The following is a 17,964-nucleotide window of genomic DNA, read 5'->3' as shown; positions in this document are numbered from 1 at the left end:
AGCTCCTGGGGAAGGCTGGACTTCTGGAGCTGCTGCAGGAGGTCCAGTCTCTGCCGGGCCTTCATCAGAACCGGGTCTGTGTGTCAGGACCAGCCCAGGTCCAGAGACAGGGTGACTACATAAAAATGAGCTTAATTGATGGAGCCTGTGAAAAGGTGCTTGGAGCAGCTGGACCTGCAGGAGAACCTGGTCCTCTGTGGTGGTTCTCATCTCTGACCGTCTAAATGTCACCATGACCAACCGCAGCAGATCAGAACCAGTCCAGGTCAGAACCAGTGAGCCACCATCTCTGTCCTGGTGGTTAGAAGCTGCTGCTTGGTGTGAGTGGAGGACTTGGTCTCCTGAACCATGATGAGATGCTGATGTAATCTCTCTGGAACGTGATGGAGGACCGAGCTGTAAACTCTGAGGAGCTGAAGCTCCATCCTCCTCCTCTGTTCACTGATGGCTTTGCTCTTTGGACCAAGATGGCTTCTTTCAGCCTCTTTCTAACATCTGCTCTCCCTGTCCAACATCTGGACCTCATTGTCCTCAGCAGTGTCTCCTTTGTTCTGGAGGTACCAGAGAACCTCCTGCTGCTCCAGGCGTTCATGTGTCTGTAGTTTAGTTTCTCCTCGCTGCATCAGATCTCATCTCTGTGGACCTGATCCCTGCCTACAAACCCCTGATCTGCAGAACCAGAACCATTCATGTTTGGACTGAAGAAGCTCAGCTTTACACACTTTGAACAGTTTAAAGAGGACGCTGATCTGGAGGACATCATCTGTCCTAGATCCACTGCTGCTGTCCTCCCACAAACACAATCAGAGTCCTGACCAGAACCATGGGAGGACCGCTCGGTTCCTGCTGAAGGTCCAGGATGCAGCGTTCACATCAGGAGACATAGTGGCCTACAGCAGGACTAGAGGTCCAGAAGACAAAGCAGCATGGAGGACCACCTCAGCAGCAGCAATCCAGGTAACGTGTGCAGAAACATCAGAGACTACAAGCACGGCGACCAGCAGTCCACTTACAGTTTGAGAAACAAGACAGATTACAAAATAATAAAGATATCTGAGTCCCAACAGCTTGTTTTTCTCTAATATCCTACGGTGATGCTAAAGTGCTTTCTAAAAGAGAAAGTTTTGATATTAAATCACTGACTAAGGACATCAGAAGCTTTATGGGAGTCTGAGAATCGTCTAGAAGCACCAACGCCCCCCTCCTCTGTAGAGCCAAGATCAATTTTACTGTTAATCCAGAGCGGCTGTCTCTGTTGAGGGGTTGACTCTGCCTTCAAAATAAAAGCTCTAACCATGAAGAGGTTTGCAGCAGAGGGCGCCGTGGCTTCAGTCTTGTGTGGTAGCTGCAGCTGTCAGAGTTTATTTTACCCATTTTACTGCTAGGAGAGGACTTTGATGTAAAGGTGAGGTCTGCTGAGTCGATTAGGTTTAGGGTGAGGCCATAGAGGAATGAATGCAGGCTTAGTTCTCTAGTTTATTTATTTAAAAGGGACACGCATTTACATAGAATACATGCAGATCTGTAGAAATACTGAAAAATACAGCGTTAGCTACTCGCCACTTACAAGCAAGTCAGCTTACAGAGAAAATTTATCATCCTCCGTTATTAAAACGAGGATTAAAATGATCCAGCCTCCAGGCCCCACTCTTAACCCCCCCCCCCCCCCCCCCCCCCCCCTCAGGTACGCCCACCTCATCCAGGATTTTAGACTAATGTGTGCGTTGTTGTCCCTCAATCATTAACGAGTTACCCAGGTGAGTGGCCCCTGGGAGCCATATGGGAGGTGCCTCAGGGAGGGAAAGGTAATAAGAGGCAGAGGCCAGAGCACCTGATGCAACCTGTGTCAGTGTGTGTGTCAGTGTGTGTTACTGTGTTATTGTGTTGTTGTGTTACTGTGATGTTGTGAGTTATTGTGTGAGTGTAAGAAGAGGAGGGACCGTCTCCACGCCACCACTGGACACCTGTCAGAGCAGGTGGAGGACTGACGGATGGAGACCTGAGGCTTCCTGTCGGGTTCTGCCAGCCGTTGGGAATTTGCTCTCATCTTTAGAACCGGGTCGGTTCTGATCCGAACCTCGCGGGCTGCTGCAGGCGGGAGGAGTTTGCTGGCGGTACCTGAAGCAGCGACAGGATCATGGCAGACTTCCCCTCCAAGGTCACCACCGAGACCAGCTCCCCCCACTCCCAGAGCCCCCCCCACGGGGGCACCGGCCTCCGGGGGCTGATGGCCGGCATCACGACCCGGGTGGACGTGTCGTTTGTGCGAAGCGTCCCAGCCATGCTGATGGTGGCTGAAACAGTAAGAACCGTTCTCCCTGCTCTGCTGCTCAGTGACACCTTATCACCGCTAGCTAAAGTCCAGCACCGTCCGCGGTTCTGACTAATTATTCACACACCTGCTGCTGTGGGGGGGGGGGGTTCTAAAGGAAATCACATCTGATTGAAGCAGAAAATGTAGAAAACTCTTTTAGCGTGCCCAGAGCCACAGCTGATGGCTGCCCTAACAGCCAGTCCACTTCCACACCTGCTGAACCATGCAGGGTGGGAGGGGAGGGGCTGGTTCTGCTCCCTGTTGGACCCGGGACAGGTTCAGCTCCCCGGGACAGGTCCATCACAGGACAACACGGAGACCAACGATGACGCAGCCGAGCTCTCACACCTGAGGTGGACGGCGTGAAGCCCTGACTTCTGTCTCATCGAAGCGCTTCAGCTGCTTTCCCTGCAGAGTCAGGAGAGTCTGGGTTGCTTCTCAGCCTCTCAGCCGCTCAGCGAGCATCCATGGCTCTGCAGGGGAACCTTCGTCTCACCTGCAGTGTTCCTGCTTTAAAGTGAGCAGAACCTGTTTAGATCATGGTTCCACGTGTTCCAATAGGGGACATTCTAAAACGCTTAACGTTAAAAACGCTTAACGTGAAAAAGCTTAACGTGGCTTAAGGTAGGAAAACAACGAGGAATCATCACCAAATTTCGCATGGCCATATCTTGTCATGAAGACTTAAGCCTGTCAAAAATAAATAATCCGAAATCCAACGATTATAGAAGATATCTCACATTAACGTTTTCTTCTTCATTGGCGTCTATGGCGAGAAAAAGGCTTAACGTGGTTTAATGAACCTAATCAACGATCACTGATCACCAAATTTCTCTCATATATTGCTCCTCGTAAGCACATGAAACTGTCAAAAAATCAAAACCAAAGTCCAATTATTATGGACGTTATCTGACATTAAGCGTTGCTGCTTCATTTAAGGCCTTTATTAAAAGAAAAAAGCTTAACGTGGGTTCGATATTTTTTATAGTTTTACGTGGACATGATGAGAAATATGAGAGAGACATTTGGTGATCACTGAGCGTTGTTTAGGTAGGCTACATTGAACCACGTTAAGCTTTTTTCTTTTAATATGTCTCTGGACCTCAATGAAGCAGCAATGCTTAATGTCATATAACGTCCATAATAATTGGACTTTGGGTTTATGTGCTTATTAGGAGCAATATATGAAAGAGAAATTTGGTGATGATTCCTCATTGTTTTCCTACCTTAAGCCACGTTAAGCTTTTCCACGTTAAGCTTTTTCACGTTAAGCGTTTTAGAATGTTCCTGCAGATATCTCTAGACGGTCCCTCAAGCCGTTCAGACGCAAGAAGTTGAGAAAACATGTTTTCAGATCTGAGTTTTTAACTTTAAATATAAACCAGCCGCATTTCTGCAGAACGTCTGAGTGAATCTTCTTCAGCTTTATGAAGACACGAGTAAATGGGCGACTACGCTTCATGATTAACCCTTTAAAGTCCTGTTATCTTCACAGAAGCCTGATAAAACGTTTTATATCTACACAGTTCATTCGGTAAGACAGGACTGAAATGTTAACAAGCTCTGGTTTATGCTCTATAAACGGCAGTCGTGGCTCATAAAGCCAGGAAGCGTCACGGTTCTGGTGTGACAATCATATGACCACCCCCCCCCCCCCCCCCCCCCCTGCAGTCCCATCCACATGGAGGACTGAAGGTCTCAGAGATCTTCGTCCCCTGGAGAGCAGCTGATCCGTCTGGGTCCCGTCTGACTACTGTTCTGCTGAAAGGTCCGGTTCAGGGCATCAGAACCTGAACCAGAACCAGCAGAACCAGCAGCCATCTTGATACCTACTGTACAAATAAGAAATCTACCATTTATTAACAATCACTGCAAATTTACCTGAAAAGAACCCAAATATGAGGAATAGATGAATGGCTGAAAACGCTGCATTAGTGAAAAGATCTCCCTTGTTTACCTGGATGATAAAAGTATGGAGGAACAACTCTGACGTATTTAAAACTAAGTACAGAAATAAATAATGCACAATAAATAAATAAGCATAAATAGATACTCAAAAAATACAGCAAATAAATAAATGTATGCAGTAATTAAATTATGCAATGAGTCACAAATGTAAATATCTCTTTTAATCAGCTTCTTCATTTAACTTTGTAATAATTAATTAATTTATTTTTCTTTATAATGTTCAACTGTATTTATTAACTTCTTATCTTTAAATGCATTTATTTATGTGCATGTTTTAATATGTATGTCTGTTTTATTCTTCCTGAGTAATTATTTTCCCCATTTATTTCTTCAACACCATTTATTTCTGCCTCGTTATGGGGGGGGTCGTTAGCAGCACACATGGCAGCTGTCGACAAACAGATAATTTTTGTGGTAATCTTGTGGTAAAATAAACTTGGTGATAGACGTAGCCAGATCTGTGACATACAGAAGATCATCTGCATATAGCGATAACTTGTGGGTGGAGGGGCTGCTAGAGATCCCTTCACTGCAAAAACGGAACTAAAAGCAGGTAAAACATTTTTAAATTATTGTATTTTGCTTTGATTTGAGCAGGTAACTAAGACTAAGTGCCAATGGAATAAGATTTTTGCCCTTGAAATAGTAACAAGGTAAACATTTAGGGGTAAAGAACTCATTCTCATTTGGCAGATTATTTACCTGCTCAAATCAAAGAAAAATACAATAATTTAAAAATGTTTTACTTTCTTTTAGTTCCCTTTTTGCAGCGATGAATCTGAGTGTCAGACCTAGGGGCTGAGAGACCAAACCTGCCTGCTGTGATGGAAAATAGGCAAACCAGAATCAGCCTTTTCTACCAGGTGTGGGGACACGTACCACAATGCTTTCTGTGTGTATTTACACAATAACATAATAATGCAGTAAGAAATCTGTAAAGAAAACACACCTGAACACTAAAAACAAGCGGACAGATCCAGGCAACAATGCAACGGAGCTCTGAGCAGAGTGCAAAGGCTGCAGGAGGAGATCTTATGTCCATTGTTGTTATTATACTCATGTTGGAGGTGGGAGTGATGTAAAGGTGCACAAACACAAACAAACTATATATTTAAGATGTTATGAACATGAGGTAGCTGGATCTGCTATACGGTATATAGACGATATGAAGAGCACTGAGATAGAGAATAATGGATAAATAACATAATAAGATCTGACTAACATCACTGGATGGTGAAGATTTGATTAACGTCACTGGATGGTGAAGATCTAATTAACGTCACTGGGTGGTGAAGATCTAATTAACTGGATGGTGAAGATCTAACTAGCATCACTGGATGGTAAAGATCTAATTAACATCACTGGATGGTGAAGATCTGATTAACGTCACTGGATGGTGAAGATCTGATTAATGTCACTGGATGGTGAAGATCTGATTAATGTCACTGGATGGTGAAGATCTGATTAATGTCACTGGATGGTGAAGATCTGATTAACGTCACTGGATGGTGAAGATCTGATTAATGTCACTGGATGGTGAAGATCTGATTAACGTCACTGGATGGTGAAGATCTGATTAACGTCCCTGGATGGTGCAGATCTGATTAATGTCACTGGATGGTGAAGATCTAATTAACGTCACTGGATGGTGAAGATCTAATTAACGTCACTGGATGGTGAAGATCTAATTAACGTCACTGGATGGTGAAGATCTAATTAACTGGATGGTGAAGATCTAAATAGCATCACTGGATGGTAAAGATCTAATTAACGTCACTGGATGGTGAAGATCTAACTAGCATCACTGGATGGTAAAGATCTAATTAACGTCACTGGATGGTGAAGATCTGATTAACGTCACTGGATGGTGAAGATCTGATTAACGTCACTGGATGGTGCAGATCTGATTAATGTCACTGGATGGTGAAGATCTAATTAACGTCACTGGATGGTGAAGATCTAATTAACGTCACTGGATGGTGAAGATCTAATTAACTGGATGGTGAAGATCTAACTAGCATCACTGGATGGTAAAGATCTAATTAACGTCACTGGATGGTGAAGATCTAACTAGCATCACTGGATGGTAAAGATCTAATTAACGTCACTGGATGGTGAAGATCTGATTAATGTCACTGGATGGTGAAGATCTGATTAACGTCACTGGATGGTGCAGATCTGATTAATGTCACTGGATGGTGAAGATCTAATTAACGTCACTGGATGGTGAAGATCTAATTAACGTCACTGGATGGTGAAGATCTAATTAACGTCACTGGATGGTGAAGATCTAATTAACTGGATGGTGAAGATCTAACTAGCATCACTGGATGGTAAAGATCTAATTAACGTCACTGGATGGTGAAGATCTAACTAGCATCACTGGATGGTAAAGATCTAATTAACGTCACTGGATGGTGAAGATCTGATTAATGTCACTGGATGGTAAAGATCTGATTAATGTCACTGGATGGTGAAGATCTGATTAATGTCACTGGATGGTAAAGATCTAATTAACATCTCTGGATGGTGAAGATCTGATTAACGTCACTGGATGGTGAATATCTAATTAACTGGATGGTGAAGATCTAACTAGCATCACTGGATGGTGAAGATCTAATTAACGTCACTGGATGGTGAAGATCTAAATAATGTCACTGGATAGTGAAGATCTGACTAACGTCACTGGATGGTGAAGATCTAATTAATGTCACTGGATGGTGAAGATCTGATTAACGTCACTGGATGGTGAAGATCTAAATAACGTCACTGGATGGTGAAGATCTAATTAATGTCACTGGATGGTGAAGATCTGATTAACGTCACTGGATGGTGAAGGTCTTATTAATGTCACTGGATGGTGAAGATCTGATTAATGTCACTGGATGGTAAAGATCTGATTAATGTCACTGGATGGTGAAGATCTGATTAACGTCACTGGATGGTGAAGATCTGATTAACGTCACTGGATGGTGAAGATCTAATTAACATCTCTGGATGGTGAAGATGCAATAAACTGGATGGTTTCTTCTGCCTCGAGGGTCTCATCAGGGAGTAGCGCTGAGTCTCATGTTTCAAACGTCCCGCTCCTCATCCTACATTCATCAACGATGAGCCCAAAAAGTCCAGTGGACCATGGGAGCAGAGCTGGACTACAGTGGGCTTCTACTGAGCCTTAAACATGGCTGCCTTTGTGGATTTCATGCACTAATGTCGCCAACTCATCAGAACTCCGCTGTTGCTGAAGATCTGAGGGTAGTGTGGGCTGTTTTAGTCTGAATGTGGAGCTTTTGACCTGAAAGATCAGAAGACTAAGGTGTGGAGAGGTCACCAGGAGAGCCGTGTGGCGTACGAGTGTCAGGTGTAAAAACAGAAACATGATCTCTGCATACTTAATGAAGCGTCCTGTTATGTCTGTTCTCATAGGACAAAGAGAACCCAGGGGAGAGGAGAAGAACTGACATTTTTCCAGAAGGTTTCTTCTTGATGCAGAGACTCTTAGAGGAGACACGTCAGGCTTTAAGGTCCTCCATTTCACGTTGAAATCCCTCCGTTGTGGTCAGTGGAAAGTGGAACTGTAAAAAAAACATCCACATCATTTTAGACAGGAAGCAGCAGCCAGGAATCAAAATGGCTTCACTGATTCATCACCAGAAGGTGAGCAGCTCTGGACTCCACAGTTTGGTGTTAGCACAGCGCCAGGATGGAAAGACATCAGCAAGGACTTCAGAGCTGCAACTCCTGCTGTCCATCAACCTGGGAGGGCTCAAAGGTCATCACCAGACCATCTGAGGTCCATCATCCTGCAGAGAAGAAGATGATCCCAGGAGGAGAACATCTCAGCTCCTGCCAGCCTTCCAGGATGGACGTCCAGCAGGTTCAGCCCAAAGTCAGAGCAGGAAGACCGTGACCCTGGACCAGTCTGGCTGCTTGGAAGGGTTGAAGGAGAACCAAGATGGAGGAACCATGATGGAGGAACCATGATGGAGGAACCAAGATGGAGGAACCATGATGGAGGAACCATGATGGAGGAACCATGAGGGACAGAACCATGATGGAGGAACCATGATGGAGGAACCGTGATGGACAGAACCATGATGGAGGAACCATGATGGAGGAACCATGATGGAGGAACCATGAGGGACAGAACCATGATGGAGGAACCATGATGGAGGAACCGTGATGGACAGAACCATGATGGAGGAACCATGGAGGACAGAACCATGATGGACAGAACCATGATGGAGGAACCATGGAGGACAGAGCCATGATGGAGGAACCATGGAGGAGGAACCATGATGGACAGAACCATGATGGAGGAACCATGGAGGACAGAGCCATGATGGAGGAACCATGAGGGACAGAACCATGATGGAGGAACCATGATGGAGGAACTTGTTCTGCAGTCACAGCACCAGCACAGTTCAGAGGTTGGAACGTCCAACTAATCGGGTCTTTTCCAGGTTCTAAAATAATCCAGATCCCACCAGAGTGTGGGGAACCACAGGTTCCTTTATCTCAGTCTAACAGGGCGCTCTTTCTTTCCTCCATGGACAGATTATTCCATGTTTTGTGAAGGAGCCATGGGGGAACCAGAACCTGTGCTGGGTGAGCAGGGAGGTTCTGGTTCCCCCCGTGGAACCTGTTCTCACTCTGCCCGGTGTTCCTCTGTTCTGCAGGTGGCGGGGGTTCTCCACTGGGCGCTGGTGGCCAGCACGCCTTACCTGGCGGTGAGCGCGGCGTACGGCTGGGTGATGTTTGTGGCCGTCACGCTGTGGATCTTCTCCACCCTCCTCTTCCTCGCCCTGCTGCTCAGCGTCCCGCAGAGACTCCCCGTGGTTCCCTGGGCCGTGACGGTAGGCGGAACCTATGCATGTTCTGTTGGACCCGCCGCGGTACCGCCCTGACCTTCGTCTCTGTCTCCTGACAGGTGATGATGTACAACGGCGTCGCCGCGCTCCTCTACCTCACCGCCTTCATCGCCAACGCAGCCACGGCGGCCAACAGCGCCTACGTAGGACACCTTGGAGCTGCTGCTGTAAGAGCGCCGGCCCGGTTCTGTGGCGCCGGCCCGGTTCTGTGGGGCCGGCCCGGTTCTGTGGTGCTGACCCGGTTCTGTGGCGCCGGCCCGGTTCTGCTGCGTTCTCTCTGCAGCAGCCTCACATGTCCTCCAGAAGGTCTCACATCGGGCTAATAGGCTCAGAACCAGAAGGTCCGGTCTACAGCGGTTCTGAGCAGGTGTCAGGCACTGATGGGTCCAGACTGAGGCGGGCAGAACCCTGAGCTGAGTCCGGTTGACCCAAACGCTCAGAGGCTGGTCTGCAGAGGTTCCTACAGAACATCTCCTGCCTGTAGAAGCTGGAGCTGTGAGGTCATGTCAGGAGGACGTCAGCAGATCCAGAACCTCTCCCTGGACCTCCTGCCGATGGTCTCAGGGTTCTGAGTCTTGGACCCGAGCAGCACACGGAGAACCGCGGCGTTTTACAGCAGCAGACTAAAGTCCGCCTGCTTTTACAGCCGCTCAAAGGTTCAGGAGATCCTCCTATCAGCCGCGGCTCACCACCGTCTTCCTGCAGGTTGTCCTCAGCCACAGACATGGAGATCAGCCAGAAGATCCAACCAGAGGAACATCTAAACGCTAGCTGGTGCCTCCAGAACCGGCCTCACTCCAGAGAGTCAGGGATGGTCAGGTGGACCACTGAGCCCTTCAGGTGGTCCATCAGGTGACTGATGGGTCCAGGAAGGAGACCAGATGTTCTCCTGCTGGTTCTGGAGGAGACCAAGGTGTTCCTGGGCAGAAGGACGAGTTTAGCTCCACTCTCAGCTGATCGTGGAGCTCCTAGCTGTCTCCATGAGGTTCTGGGTCCGCCCCGGGTTCTCCTACCGGGGTCTCCTACCGGGTTCTCTCAGTCATGGTCCGTATCTCATGGGTGAGGGCTGGAACCTAGGAGGAGCAGCTGGTGGCTGTAGATGTGGAGCCAACCATCCTGAAGACGGACATCTGACCCCAGAGAAGTTCTGCTCCGTTCCTGAATTTGGTTGGTTCTCCAGGATGGATCCAGCCAGTTCCTTCAGTGCTGTGTAGCTGGAAGATCTGGTGCCACCATGAAGGCAGCGATGGGTGGAGGCCTGAGACCTCTGCTGATGTTCTGAGATCTTTGCTGACGTTCTGAGACCTCTGCTGATGTTCTGAGACCTCTGCTGATGTCCTGAGACTTCTGCTGATGTTCTGAGATCTCTGCTGATGTCCTGAGACCTCTGCTGAGGTTCTGAGATCTCTGCTGCTGTTCTGAGATCTCTGCTGATGTTCTGAGACATCTGCTGATGTTCTGAGATCTCTGCTGATGTTCTGAGACCTCTGCTGATGTTCTGAGACATCTGCTGAGGTTCTGAGATCTCTGCTGATGTCCTGAGACCTCTGCTGATGTTCTGAGACCTCTGCTGATGTTCTGAAGCGTTCTCTCTGCAGCTCCGTGGGGATCTGCTGATGTTTCTCCTCCTGTCTCCTTGCAGTTCTTCGGGGCGGCGCTGACTCTGCTGTACGGCGCCAGTGCTTACCTGTCCTACCTGGACTGGAGGGGCGATGGAGGAAATGCAGCCAGCAGCACGGTGCCCACCTAGAACCCAGGGAGGTTCTCCTCCAGGCTGAGCCAAGCTTTAGATGATTTCTCCAAATTCACCTTCATCCACTTGTGAACAAAGTTTACCAGGAATTAATCTGAGTCTCATGTTGACTTCCTGTTTCATTGAATCCAGACGAATCTAACCTGAATCAGCCCCCCCCCCCCCCCCTTAAAGGTTACTTTCTGGACAGGAAGTTTGTGGTGCGGTTTTCACAATAAAGGACTCACAGCTGCTAATCGTTTGTAATATTTTAACTGATTGTTGAAAATTTCACATCAATGTGGAAAAATCTTAAAACACATTTTTAAATAATATTAAAATTACCATTATGAGCATAAATTTAAGCAGAGAAAACTATTTAAATGTCATAAGTTAGAGCAATAAGTTCAGCCTGAAGGTTTAGCTTCTTCAGGGACGTCCAGGACGCTTGTTCCCTCCTTCCTTCCCCGGTTCCCCCAGAGCCACAGATAAAGAGGAGATCCATGGAGAAACGACTCGTTCCACAGTTAGAATAAAAATGATTTATTACGTAAACACGTGAGGATTATTCTACAGATCAGGACTCACAGACTAAGTTTATAAAATGTTCGTATCATAGGACCCACAGACGTCAGCCAGGATGTAGACGCAGGAGATGGAGCTCAGCGGTGGCCCCGGGGCCCGGCGGGGCCCCCAGGGCGTAAAGGCGTCACCACCAGACCCGGACTCAGGTCCAAACCTCCACCCTCTTTAGCCTGAAAACACACCGAGCAGTGGTTCAGTGGCTCAACGCCGCCCTCTGGGCTTCCGTAGTCACATGATCAACCCTGATGGTTCTGCCTTATCGCTTTGGTCCGGTTCAGATCCGTTAGAACTGGACCTGAACCGGACCGGTCAGTCTGAAATGAGACCTGCAGAGGATTGTGAGGAAGCCATGGACGATTCTGTGCTTTTGGTCTCTTTTATGACCTTTTGCCTCTGAAACGTTCTTTTCTTCCTCAGATCAGTTTTAAAGGACAGTTTTGGTCATTTTCCATATTTCTGTCATTTTCCAGGTTAAAGTCCAACACAAAGTCTTTTTCTAGCAGTGCAGGAAAATTAATTAAAGCTGTTCATGAATTCAAGTATTTCCACACCAGCTGCATGTCAGCGTGTTAAAATATGTGAAGTGATGAGCTGCAGCGTTAATATAATTATACGGTGATAAATGTCGTCCTTCTCACCGCTCTGTATTCTACAAACATCTCCTTGAAGGCCAGGAAGTCTGTGAAGGTCAGCAGCATGTCAAAGACCACATCTGGGACTTCTTCTCTGTGCTGCCTGCAAAAAAATGAGAAACTCTGTCAGTCGAGTTGCTCCAAGCAGCAATCCGCCACCTGGTGGTCAACTTCAACACTGCAGGGCAACAGGTGCATGGATCTACCTGTCCAGAAGCTCAGAGCGCTTAGAAGCACATTAAGATCTCACAATATCTGTTTCATGATTGAACAATATCACCTCAATGCAAATCACACATCAGGTTAAAACAAAACCATTTTACAGGTTTTAAAACAATGTAAAAAATGTAATAGGCATTTATAGCTGTAGGTAAATATGATTAAAGTCAGATGAGTCTTTGTACCAGACAACCGACAGAACACACTGTAGACACACACGCAGTTAAAACAACCTGCAGCTCAATAGAGTGAAATAAGGGAGAGAAAGTCATAGAAAACATAAAAATATTCACATCTTAAAATTCTATCAAAATAACAGATATTAGGCCAAGATAAAATAAAACCAGATGAAAAGGAAATAAAAGAAAAACTATGTGGGGACCGGTGTTAGTTATGTAAAACAGTAACTATAGTTACTAGTTACTTCTCCCAGTAAGTTACTCAGTTACTGCACTATCAAAGGAACTACACACTTACTCTTTTATTTAAAATGTTAATGAATTTGGAGGATTTTCCAGGTATTGGAAGTTTAAATATTTCTGAGTTCAATTATCAGATATAAAAGTCATAAATAGATGGATTAAATATGTGAAAATATTGAACACTAATCTAAAGTATTTTAGTGTTACTTTAGTGGTGGGAAGACAGATATCAGTTATATTTATGTAGATATTATTATGCTCAGTGTTTATATTAAGAATCAATAAAGCAAACGAGATGTTTTAGACAATTATTATTGCACATCCACAGGCTATAAAATTGGTAAAGAAATGACAAATAATAATTTTTTAATATACCAAAATAAACACACTTTGAAGTAAGTTAAATGTGTGTGACCGTTCTAAACAAAAGTTTGTAAAACTTTGTATCATATCACTTTGTAACATAATACAATAATTATGTCACATTGTAACATAATAATTATGTCACATTGTAACATAATAATTATGTCACATTGTAACATAATAGAATAATTATTATGTCACATTATAACATAATAGAATAATTATTATTGTCACATTGTAACATAATAGAATAATTATTATTGTCACATTGTAACATAATAATTATGTCACATTGTAACATAATAATTATGTCACATTGTAACATAATAGAATAATTATTATGTCACATTATAACATAATAGAATAATTATTATTGTCACATTGTAACATAATAGAATAATTATTATGTCACATTATAACATAATAGAATAATTATTATTGTCACATTGTAACATAATAGAATAATTATTATTGTCACATTATAACATAATAGAATAAAAATTATGTCACATTGTAACATAAAAGCAGCTGTTTGCTTTGCCGGATTGGCCGCTCTGGGCTTCCGTAGCCTGATCTGAAGGCACCGCTCACATGAGAAGCTCTGTGAAGGTGTTCATGTTGAATCCAGGGATCCTCTTCATCAGGTAGCGCTCCAGAGGCTTCTCCAGCAGGTCCACCTGCAGAACAACGAGGTCAGTGATGCAGCTGTTAACCAATCAGGTGGTAATTCACGGCGCCATATCTCCACTGACGTATTCGCTGAAGATCGACATGTAGCTGAGCTTGTTCTCATCAGAGTCATCAAACTCCAGGTAGTGTTGGTCCATGAAGCTCTGCTGAAGGTGCTGGAAGTCCTCCTCTGAAAGAAAGGTAGCATCAGTACAGGACGCCGGGAACGATCAGATATGTTGGTGGTCATGATGATGAGAAGAAGCAGCTGCACATTCAGCAGCTTCACCTCCTCCCAGCTCTCCTTTATTTACCCATGAGGATCTCCAGGATGCAGCCAATCACAGCGTCGAAGGCAGATTCTGCTGCAGAGGAGCTGCAGGGAGACAAGAGACACAGATGCTGGGGTCATAGATCCAAGCTGGGGGGGGGGGGGGGGGGGGATGGAGGGAGGGGAGGGAGGGGGAGGGAGACAAGAGACACAGATGATGGGGTCATAGCTTCAAGCTGGGGGGAGGGGGGGGATGGAGGGAGGGGAGGGAGGGGGAGAGGGAGGGGGAGAGGGAGGGAGAGAAGAGACAAAGATGCTGGGATCATAGCTTCAAGCTGGGGGGGTGTTGGATGGATGAGTGATGGATGGATGATGATGGATGGATGATGGAGGAATGATGGATGGATGGATGGATGGATGGATGGATGGATGGATGGATGGATGGATGGAGTGATGGAGGAATGATGGATGGATGGATGGATGGATGGATGGATGGATGGATGGATGGATGGATGGATGGATGGATGGAGGAATGATGGATGATTGAATCTGTTTTTAGTCTGAAATCTTCGGAGCGAAACTAACTAGGAACCAGAAAGGCCGGTTGGACCGGAACCAGAACTGAGCGGCCGGTTCGGTTCGGTTCGGTTCTGAACCGCTGATCTGTTCTAAAGGCGCGCAGCGAACCCACCATGACACAGCGAGAAGTTCTTCCTCCATGTGGACCGGTTCCTGCGGCGGTACCAGAGAACGGTTCGGTTCCTGAGGATAACACACATAGACGTTATATTATAAACAGACACTAACGAACCGGAAGTGTTTACAGGTTGATCGTCTTTAAGGCGCTAAAGTCCAAATGTTAGCAGAACATGTTCTGATGGATCAAGGCTGTTTAAACCAATGTGGACCCCGCTTCACTCACCTGCTTCCTGAAGGTTCTGGTTCTGGTTCTGCTTAAATCAACGGGAGCCGTTTGATGATCAACAGGTGAGCGCTTGTTGCCAAGGAAACAGGAGCTGCGCGGCGTGTGCGCCGCTAAAACCCGTCCGGTGGAAAGAGCGCTGCTCAGCGTTTGGTTCCTACTTACATTTTACATTTACATCCCGCTCGCTCCCGTAGACATTATGGTATGTAAGATGTCTGTGCTCGCTCCCGTAGACATTATCTACGTATATGATGTCTGTGCTCGCTCCCGCAGACATTATGGTATATATATGAGGTCTGTGCTCGCTCCCGTAGATATTATGGTATATATATGATGTCTGTGCTCACTCCCGTAGACATTATGGTATATATATGATGTCTGTGCTCGCTCCCGTAGACATTATGGTATATATGATGTCTGTGCTCGCTCCCGCCTTGGACGTAAGTCAGGGCGGGGTTAGGGCGGGGGGGCACCATTGGCACTTGGCAGGGTGGGCCGGTACCAGGTGCTGCTGCAGAATACACCAGCAGCTCCATGCAGCTCGTCTGCAGAGGGAACCATGAAGTCCTCCAGAACTTCCTGCTAGGTGGCTGCATTGACTGTGGACTTCAGAAACCCAGTGGACCAGAACCAGCAGATGACATGGCGCCCCAACCATCGCCGGCTGTGGAAACGTCCCTCTGGACTTCCAGCATCGTGGCTTCTGGGCCTCTCCTCTTCCTCCAGACTCTGGACCTTGATCTCCAAAGGAAATGCAGAGTTTGCTTTAATCTGAAAGCAGGACTTTGGACCATGGAGCAGCGGTCCGGTTCCTGTCCTGTTGGGCCCACGTGTCGGGTTCCTCTGTGCGTAGCGGCTCTGGGGGCACCAGTCCAGCTTCAGTCCCCTCCTGGTGAAGCTCCTCCAGGTTCTTGACAATCCTCTGCAGGCTGCAGTTCTCCTGGAGCACTTCTTCCTTCCACTCAACTTTCTGCTCGTCTGCTTGGACCCAGAACTGTGAAGGTCTTCAGCAGGGACCTCCTGCGGTTCCCCTCCTGGTCAACGCTGCTGATGACGTCTTCTGGACCTCTGGCCAGGCAGCAGTCTCCTCCAGGACTGAAACCCCAAATTCACTGCTCCACCCAAATACAGGCCATTTACCATTTAACAGGGAAAACTCCACTGGTTTTATGTGATGCTCCAAGGCTTTTGATCAAGTAAACCACAGAAAACTATTTTCACAACTGTTTCCAGCTGGTTTGTCTAAAAACAGTCATTCAATAAACTAGAAGATGCATTTCTAAAAGCCTTGTTTGCCAGATTAAAAGTACCTTTTGTAAAAGAAAACAACAACCTTTAAGCAGGTATTAAACATACTTTTGATTAAACCCCCATTCCTGCATGAATAAAAAAATTTTTATTGGTCTGATGCAATATTCTGATCTTAAATTGTTTTTATTTGCTGAAGTTGAAAAATAATTTACTGAAATAAAGGCTTTAAAACCTCATCAGTCTGAGTTAATCTATATAACGTGTTTCCCTGAGTGAACCGAGTTACTGAAATAAGTTTTTAATAATGTAATTTACTGAATATGACCGTATAGTGAGACGTTTGCTATTAACCAGGCTGTGCAGGTGAAGAGGCCAACAGCGTGTCGGCACCTTTTCAGGTTGCTAATGGAGTCAGACAAGGAGGCATTTATGCCCTGCTTTGTTTAATTCTTACTTTTTTACACCTATCTAAGCAGTTAAGCTGTGTAAACTGGCTGTGTTGTTAGCGGTGCAGTAAAGCATCTAATGTCTTTAAGCTCAGCTGCTCTGCAGGAGATCCTTCAGGTGTGTTCGGTGTAAAGTGAACGACACAATCCATCTAAAAGTGTAGATCTGTGGAACTAAAGAGAATGAATGTTGGACATTCCCAAACTTTGAGATTTATGATGTCTTGCTGAGTGTCACAGATGAAGTAAACTATCTTGGTCATGTGTTGATAGACCGTCTGTCAGAGGAGGACATTTACCGTCAGTGTTGGATGTTATAGTTAATGGCCTATCTCAGAAATGTGGATATTGTTCTGATGAAGTTGAACTGAACTTGTTTACGTCGTAAAGTTCCTGTACGGCTCATTTATAAAGCAGAAGAAATGAAGCAATCTTTCTCTGTCATTGCACCTACACATTCCAACAAAATGTGTCTTCTGCTGCGTTTAACCCGTCCCTCAGGGAGCAGCGGGGAGCTCACAGCGCCCAGGGAGCAATCCAAAGACCCAGTGGCAGTCTGCAGGGTTTGGACCAGGTGCTTGCAGCCTGTTCTGACCACCAGGCCGCCACGCCCTTCATGGTGGAGTTACAGCTGTCAGAGACTGAGAGTGGCTTATTATGATGCATTAAGAAATGTGTGGTATAAAAGCCCAGATGGGCCAGCACCAGTGAACTGTTTGTTTCTGCTGACGTCAGCTCACTGATGGCGGTTTTAAGAAGCTCTAAGTATAAGTTTATTTCTTAACTGAATGAGTGATTATCATCTTGTTACAGACTAACACTGAATCACTGCTTCCTGAAACATTAGGGGTCTTTTTATGAGTTTGTATGCTTTATGAACTGTGAGTCTGCAATAACATTTATCTATCCATCAACAGGAGATGCTTCAACAGTCATCTGACCCAGGCAGACAGATTAAACAGGCAGTGGTCACAATTTGTGTTGATGAGGAGAAAAATAACACTTTGTTATCTTTAATGGTGACAGATCTCAGCAGGACTATGAAAGGACAAATCAGCTTCACAGTAGCTATAAGCAAATCAGAAGGAAAAAGTAAAATAAAACAAAACTGAAAGAGAAGAAGTGGCAGAAAGAATGGAATGAAGAAAGCACAAAATAGAGCGAGAGAGAAGAAAACTGGAAGGAGAGACAAAAGAGAAGACAAATTATTAAGAAGATTAAGATTTGGGCACACTGGACTCAACAGTTCTCTATTTACAATATTGTCAATATTGTGGTGAGAGAGAAACTGTAGAA

The 17,964-nt window shown here is 45.7% G+C and overlaps 2 protein-coding genes across 2 annotated transcripts; one reads left to right on the top strand and one right to left on the bottom strand.

The window, feature by feature from the left end:
• The first annotated feature begins 1,863 nt into the window (after nucleotides 1–1,863).
• LOC105931402 (plasmolipin) lies at nucleotides 1,864–11,142 on the top strand. The gene is made up of 4 exons (XM_012870071.3): nucleotides 1,864–2,302; nucleotides 8,962–9,138; nucleotides 9,213–9,320; nucleotides 10,796–11,142. Exons 1-4 carry the CDS (start codon nucleotides 2,138–2,140, stop codon nucleotides 10,901–10,903), a joined length of 558 nt encoding a protein of 185 aa, XP_012725525.2. The 5' UTR covers nucleotides 1,864–2,137; the 3' UTR covers nucleotides 10,904–11,142.
• A 270-nt stretch (nucleotides 11,143–11,412) lies between these two features.
• Nucleotides 11,413–15,106, bottom strand: LOC105931613 (ADP-ribosylation factor-like 2 binding protein). The gene is made up of 7 exons (XM_021320555.2): nucleotides 14,969–15,106; nucleotides 14,738–14,808; nucleotides 14,090–14,151; nucleotides 13,859–13,965; nucleotides 13,698–13,783; nucleotides 12,109–12,205; nucleotides 11,413–11,640 (listed from the first exon to the last, which is right to left on the bottom strand). Exons 2-7 carry the CDS (start codon nucleotides 14,764–14,766, stop codon nucleotides 11,548–11,550), a joined length of 474 nt encoding a protein of 157 aa, XP_021176230.2. The 5' UTR covers nucleotides 14,767–14,808; nucleotides 14,969–15,106; the 3' UTR covers nucleotides 11,413–11,547.
• Nucleotides 15,107–17,964: the final 2,858 nt, after the last annotated feature.

Source organism: Fundulus heteroclitus, chromosome 2, assembly GCF_011125445.2.
Source record: "Fundulus heteroclitus isolate FHET01 chromosome 2, MU-UCD_Fhet_4.1, whole genome shotgun sequence".
Taxonomy (NCBI): Eukaryota; Metazoa; Chordata; class Actinopteri; order Cyprinodontiformes; family Fundulidae; genus Fundulus; species Fundulus heteroclitus.
The sequence above is the reverse complement of the archived record's forward strand: the minus strand, read 5'-3'. Positions and strand labels throughout refer to the sequence as shown.